Source organism: Pararge aegeria, chromosome 2, assembly GCF_905163445.1.
Source record: "Pararge aegeria chromosome 2, ilParAegt1.1, whole genome shotgun sequence".
Lineage (NCBI taxonomy): Eukaryota > Metazoa > Arthropoda > Insecta > Lepidoptera > Nymphalidae > Pararge > Pararge aegeria.
In genome coordinates this window covers 12,037,679-12,045,506 of record NC_053181.1, presented here as the reverse complement: position 1 = coordinate 12,045,506, position 7,828 = coordinate 12,037,679, and the positions used below count along the sequence as shown (strand labels likewise).

Genomic DNA, 7,828 nt, shown 5'->3' with positions numbered 1-7,828 from the left:
AAAGCGCATCAATTCTTTCAGAGCTTAAAATTAAAACGTCTTTCTAGTTTCTACAATCTGCGTTCAAAGCATCCTTTTAATTTGGACACAGCATATGCCGAAAACGTCAAATGAGCGAAGTAAAGTAGAAGGCACGAGATCGATTATCAAATATCCAAACTGGTTGTCAGAACAACAGAGAAAAACTGGTGCCCGAACCAAGTCAATACAAATAGCCAAGGAAAAGGCCTGATGTTGAAAACGTTATACACCCCAAGATTACACATCTTAGGAGTGATCAGGTTCCTCAGGGAGGCAGGGACCGACTGAAGAGAGAAATATTAAAAGTTAAAATAAAAGTCTCCAAAATAAGTTAACATTTATTATACATTAAGTAAGTCAATTAAATACAATGAATGGCCTTTGCACACGATACTGCTCAACACCAAATCTGCTGAAATAAAAAGCATTAAAATGATAGCTTTATGTTAAGTTAAATTCCCACAAAGCTAGTAATATAATATGGTCTAACATTTGGAACAAATATAAATAGATAAAATATCCAAACAAACAAATTCTTATAAACAGCACTAAGTATTCCCGATTCCTGAACGAAAACGGTCTTGGTAGGAGGAATGTCAATTAACCGGTGATGGTGGAATAACAGGCATGGTTAATGAATGAATGAATACACTTTTATTGTACACCAAAGAAACAAAAAGTAGTTACAAAGATATAAATACAATCAAGAGAGTACAATTTGGTGGCCTTATCGCTACATAGCGATTTCTTCCAGGCAACCAATGGCGTAAAAGGAAAAAACGTAGAAAAGAGGTAGGTGGTGCAATAAATAAGATTTAAAAATTATACAAATATATAAATATAAATAAAATATATATATATATATATATATAAATATAACTATAATATATAATGGTTAATTAAAACTTAAAAGATCAGTTGGTAGAAGTTGAAAAAGTAATAGTTTAATTGCGAGTCATTGAAACGTACTTTCTTACAAACCACAAGTTGCTAACGAGATTGGAGATCAAGCACCATTGTGACCAAATAATAATAACGGTTAAAGTTTGGGCATGATAATTAAACTTTATAAAACTATTCAAACCCATTAAGTTGGCAGGTACTGTGATAAATTATAAGTACCTGTTGTAAATAAAGCGGAAGTAAAGTATTAGTATGAAAAATATTTACCTAGTAGGTAAATATTTTTCATACTCAAAAAATCTCGAAGTACAAAGTAAATAAATAACTTTTAAATATGTGCACTGTATTTTATTTATGTGAGCCTAACCCAATATTTCTAACACTAGAGTGGTAACAGGATACAGGTACGTCCGTTGGGTAAAGATATAAATGCTCGGCTCTGTCGTCCCCCATGAGTGCTGCTGGCCATTGTGTTTAGAAACATTAAGAAATTTCAATATTATGGATAGAAGAATTCAATTCTTTGCGGAATTCCGAAATATATTATGCTTAAGTTGCTTAATTCGCGATAGGTAAGAAAGTTTGCACGGTGCAATTTATGAAATTTTAAATGCACTCTCTATGCACGTTTCGCTCCGACAACGAAGTATCCTCGAAGGATTTTTAATGTTTTTGTGCCAGGACGAGTGGACCATTCGTTGCACACACGTCACAAATATCAAACAACACTAAGTAAGCATGTGTCACACGACAAAGAATTTCAATGCTATTATAATTGGAGTTGATTTGGTGTCGTGTCGGTATGGTGTGCGAAGGCTATAATAATGTTTTTATTACAGCTAGCCTCTATACAACAATTTAATTTATTCTTTAGAAGTTATTATAGTATGAACTACACAAAATACTACTTTAAAACTTATGGGATATCATCTTGTGGCAGAGGCAGGGCTTGGAACCGGTTTTGTTAATTTGTATATTATGGACGACTTTTCCAGCGCTATTTAATATAGAGGTCAGAGGCGAAACCGAATGACCGGCTCGCTTAGTAATACAGTCTGCCATCCCTTAAAAAGTGTTTTACATTTACCTTTTTTACCATGCGTTCACTCTAATGTGCCAATAAATTTCATGTTGTGTTACTGATTAATTATTATGCTCTGTAATTGTTATTAACATGTTAGGAGTTTGCCTGCAAAACTTCTTAAGCTTGAAATTTTTAAAAGGCGTCTAACATTCCTATTTATTACTGTCTATTATTTAATTAGTATTTTACAATTATCAATACAAACAAGTAGAGTGAGAAAAAAAACATCATCTTTTTTTGCTAACACTAGTTATAAACTAGGTATAAATATTGTAGTGGTGGCGTAACGCAGTCGTTAATAACTAATCATTGGATGTAATAAAATTGGGAATACCATTGTCGTATAAGTTCCGCCTAGAGGGCGCCAAATGTTTGTTACAAACGCACTGTCAAACTCCTTACAATTGTATGTACTATAAAATATAATTAAATAAAACATTACACAATATAATAAGCTTTAGTTTTCAAACATTATACCTACTAACAGACTGACAGCAACAGACCCATCGCCCCAGACTAGATCAATAAACAAATTAAAAGCGCCCTCTGCCTAAAAATTTTCAGTAATCTTAAATTAATAACATTTTACAAAAAGTTTTGCTTTAAGTTAAATAATGAATAACAGGACACTGCTGGGCCAAATGTTTCCGGCGGTTAAAACTGGTATCTACAAATGTGGCACAGGATTTATACTCATGATTATAAATGCTCGGAGTCTGTAACCATGGATAAATAAAATCCAATATAAATAAGAGTAAGGAAGATCATCAATAACATCAGTCATAATTGTAGTTTCCTTAGTAAGGACGGAATGGTTGGTGGTACAGGTGATCTGTTCTTTACTCCATCCGTGATGTAACATGTTCCCGGCTTTGACATCAGTACTGTGTGCAATGTAGGCAATGATCCAATTGCGCAGGCTAATTCTACTGAAATATTGAGACAGCCCTGGATGTCCAGCACTTTGAGGACTTTACAATGCTCCCTTATTGCTTCCAATGTCTTATTTGTAAGCTGATTGCAACCCTATAAACAATAAAAATAGTGTTCATCTTTTTATAAATAAGTAGTCCCAATAAAGTTAACATAAGAGTAGGAGAATATTGATATTAGCAAAGGACTTTTAATGATACACATTAATGGACTTTGAAAAATATATAAAACAAATTCAATGTTATGCAATAATTTTGTCTATAGGTGGGTAAACTACCTACCTATTGAACTATAGAATTAAAAAAATAGGGCACCTTTATTGAAATAAAGGTGACCGATTTTTTAATTCTAGACAATATTTTTGTCCGTTATGTTCAAACCAAAACTACTGAACCGAATTTGATGAAATTTCTTGGGGATCAATTCTGTTGGTATATCCTATAAATAAAACATTTATAAACATAAGTTGAATTGAGTTATCGTTTTTTGAAATTGTTAAAAACCAGTTCTTGACAACTGCCAGATACTAGACCTTCAACTTTCTTTATCAACCTTAATCTAAATAATTTGTAGTTACAGTTCACCTATTCTTCCACTCAAATGACAATAAAAGTAAAATTTAAAACACATACATTTGTATTAAAAAGAATTAATTATAACATAACTTACCCGCAAATAAAGGTGCTGCAATCTTTTAAAGCCTTTAACTATTTCAATGACAGCATCATCTTTTAAATTATAGCAGTCAGTTAAATCTAGATATTCAATACTGGGACAATTTTTGACTAGATGTTGTATTCCATCAACAGTGATTTGTTGGCATCTACTCAAATCTAAACTTTTGAGCTCTTTGAATGAGAAAGCATATGTGAGGCTCACGTCTGTTATTCTGTTGCAGCCACTAATGTTTAGTTTCCTGAGAGACTTGAGCTGGCCCAAGGAGTACCTGGTATAGGAATCCATAGTTAAATTTTCGCACATCCTCATCACGTCACGCTTTCTACGAGCATCACGTATAATCTCTTCCTCTGCTCTAGAACCCAAGTGTATTCTATTGGGTGCGATCATTTCATTGTAACTCGACATTACGGGTCCCTCGGCATTACCTACTGCTTCCACTTTACCCATGCCAGTCAAACCAGCATCAGAAACTTTATCACAGTATGTAATTTTCAGTGTTTTTAAATGCACTTGGTTCTTAAAGATAACTTGTACTGATGTATCCGTTACTGCATTAAAGCAGAAACTTAAATTAAGGTACGTCAAGTTGGGTAGTTTTTCAGAGATCATTATGACACAATTCTGATGCAAATTTAGAGAATTTAAATCTAGTTCTTCTAAAATTAAATTTTCTTCCTTGCACAAACCTTGCTCTATTCCGTCTTTAGTAATAAGTTCACACTGGGCAATGTTTAATTTTTTCAATTTCTTCAATTTGTGTAGTTCAGATACCCCTAAATTTGAAACAGCTCTACATCTCTGAATATTTAGGCATTCCAAATTGAATAGATTATCACAGATGTATTTAAGAGATTGGTCGGTAACTCTTGTGCATAGAGCAATATTAAGCTCTCTTAGTGATTGCTGGTGTGTTGTGAGTGCAATAATTCCTGCATTTGTGAGTTGATCACAAGTACTCAATTGTAATGAGTCAAGTTTTAGATCTTCGATTTCAGCTAAAGATTTTAGTGCAGCTCCATCAATAAGTGTGTTAGAAAATTCCAAACGTCGAATTTTTTGTACTCTAGAAGCGATGAATTGCATTAAAAAATAAAATGTGAAAACACATTCTGAAGGATTTTGAAAAATATAGTCTGTTTTTGGATAAAATTTTTTTATGAAGCCACCATGAAATTGCAAAGGGCATAATGATAAACACAAATGTTCCAGCTCTGGTGCAGCCTTAACAAATCTATAAAATAAGGCATCAGTGATGTACTTGTTTTCGGACAGGTTTAGACTTTTCAAGTTTCTGAAGCTATTGACTAGCCAGCTTTCTGAGTGTTCTAATAAGCATCCAGACATAAAGAGTTCTTTACAATTTTGTATATTCAACATCTCTAGGTTAGTACATCTTTGTAGGATATAATTTATCCCTCTTTCATGTATATCACACTTTTGTATAGTTAAAACCTTGATATTTTCACCTATTTTATTCCAGAATCTGTTAATTTTGCTTGATATATCAATTTCTCTGAATACGAAATTTTCATAGGATACAATTGAATCTTCAATAATTTGTAATGGTAAATAATCCCCATGCAGATCTGTTTTAAAGAATACAAGCACTTTTTTCTTTAAGAAACAATAATCATTTGCAGCTAAATACCATGCCCTGCATGTTTCACTAGCTGATTTTCTGTCTGAATGTGAAAGATACTTGAAAAGGTGTACCAGAACCTGTAAAATATAATAAAAGATTATTTTATGCAAATGCTGAGAAAAAGTTAATTGTTTTTTTTTGTAATCTTTTTGAAACTACTATTAATAGATATTGATTATATATTACATTAGATAGCAAAACAAATGATTTTACATGGAATATTAGTGATAGTGTCTGTCAATAAAGAAATAACTGCCTCTTTTTAAGCTAATATGCTGAATAAGATAATACATAAGAAATATTATTAAAACTATAGAAAACTCAAGAGGAAAAATCATTGGTCTTCTTTTAAAAGTAGAGGGAAAGAGGAGAAGAGAAGGACCAAGACTGAAATCTGTGGAAAAAATGAAATAAATTAATAATAATAAGGGCCCATGGATAGAGAAGGTTAGAGAGAGCTACACCAACATGAGCTTGTCTCTTGAGAGAAGCATAATGCAAGAGGTAAAATGTAATACATAAGTGGGTTTGGAAGGCAAATCGACTAAGAATCTGGCAAGAAATTCAGAACTTAGGTTTGATTGGTTGGGTGCAGTTTGATCATTAATATTTGTGAGAGAAGAAAGCAGCTTGCACTTTTTCTTGCAAATTCAATTGGTCATAGTTAAATTAAAAGGATTCAACCAACACTGAGGTAGTTATGAGACATTTAAAGCTACACAAATAAATGTGGCATAACATCACAATTTTTAGCAGTATATATTTAGCCTTACTTTTCAAAGGTTTTTTTTCACTACAAGTTAACTAAGATAAAAGATAATGGATGGATGCCCCGGATGGTAACGGGCTAACCTGTTACAGGTATGACAGTTATATTAAGCTCATATCCCTATGGATGCTACATGGCAAGTTATATTACAATATGTGCTTATTTATTACAATATGTGTCTCCAAACTTCATCAATATGGTTTCAATCCTTTTTGTGTAATTAGATCCAATAGTATCAACATAAATATTTGGAAGATAAATTAAAGGTTTGCTAGCTAGAAGGTGGAATTTAGCGTGACAAACCCAATCATATGGAAAACCAGACATTGGGCATAGAAGAATTCAAAAGCACCACTCCTTAATCTCAAGACAAAAATAGTTTTCTTTTATAGTATTAGTTTGTGGTCCAATCTGATGATTGCCTATTAAAAGTTTACAGGGCAACACTAATTAAAACATGTAAGTCCTGCGACATACTATTCAAGAAATTGTGGGCAATAGCGAATTGCCAAGCACAAAGGCCATCTATCTTAGGTAGGTATCAAATCTTTGTTTTATCACTATTAAGAAAAAATGTGACTTGAAAACGATGTGTATAACTGCTATTGATATTAATCATTACCTTCAAAAAATTAGCATTACTGACGCTACACACATATTTACATCCTATCAGAGTGAAATCACGTGAAAAAATGATAAGCTACAATATCACAGAAAATACTAACAAAGAAAAATTAAAATTCATTGTATTTGCGGGACTTTACATTACGTACCTCATAAGGAAGTTCTAAAGATGCCATTATGTCCTTAGATTTTAATACAAACGGTTTATTTCACATGTTATGAACGTTTTCTTCTAATTCTAATTTATTTTTGATATAACAGAATTTCCCACTCTATTTGACATTGAAAAATTATCAAGTGACAGACAGCTTTTTGTTGGGAGTTGTGACGTCACCGTTAAAATATAGCAGTGCTGCCCACTTTAATAAGTTGGTCTGCCCGTTTCTTAAAAAAAAAAAAAATATATGGGAAGAAAATAAAGGGAAGCCTATCCCGGAATAGAGTTTTTAAAACTTTGGCAGGAGACAGGGCCTTACACCATTTAAATGTATACGTCAATTCAATGAAAAATTAAGATGGTATTACTAAAAACTATTTTATAAGTAGAGATATAATTACGTGGTTACAATTTTTTGTAACTTTACAAAAATTTTCTATCTATGATAATTATTTAAACATCTAAGAAGATAATAATTAGCGGTGATAGCGCGAGCGTAGTGGTTAAGACTTAAGCTTCACTTTTGCGGGAAAAGTTCAATTCTCGGCCAGCTCGTACGTCTTGCTTTCGGAGTTAAATGAGTTTTAAGCAATTCGTATTTAAGTTGTGAAATGATCAGCAGTCAATGGAGAATAGACCATAAAAAATCCACAAATTGCTAAATAATAGGTACGATTTACCGTACTACATTTTTTCCCCGTTTTTGGGGAATATTAATATTGTACCCTCCACCTTAACTTGACATTTAAAATTGCTACCATACCTTTCTAACCTCTGTTTTCTCCTTCATTCATAAAGTCATAAAATGTTTTGGTCTGTCAATAGGTTAATAAAAATTGGTATAGTTGTCTTACGACCTTCCATCTAATACCTACCTCTTTTTGCTGATGGCAATCTTCATTGTTGTGTGTATATACTACGACAATACACACATCGCCATCTAGCCCCAACTATAAACTAAGATAACTGATAAATATTTTTATGTGTAATTTATATAATACTTATAATATACAA

At 32.4% G+C, this 7,828-nt stretch overlaps 1 protein-coding gene across 1 annotated transcript; it reads right to left on the bottom strand.

Moving 5' to 3' along the window:
- Positions 1-1,961: 1,961 nt before the first annotated feature.
- On the bottom strand, positions 1,962-6,966 carry LOC120631539 (F-box/LRR-repeat protein 14-like). Its single transcript, XM_039901171.1, has 3 exons — positions 6,807-6,966; positions 3,611-5,341; positions 1,962-3,034 (listed from the first exon to the last, which is right to left on the bottom strand). Exons 1-3 carry the CDS (start codon positions 6,831-6,833, stop codon positions 2,789-2,791), a joined length of 2,004 nt encoding a protein of 667 aa, XP_039757105.1. The 5' UTR covers positions 6,834-6,966; the 3' UTR covers positions 1,962-2,788.
- Between the last annotated feature and the right edge of the window lie 862 nt (positions 6,967-7,828).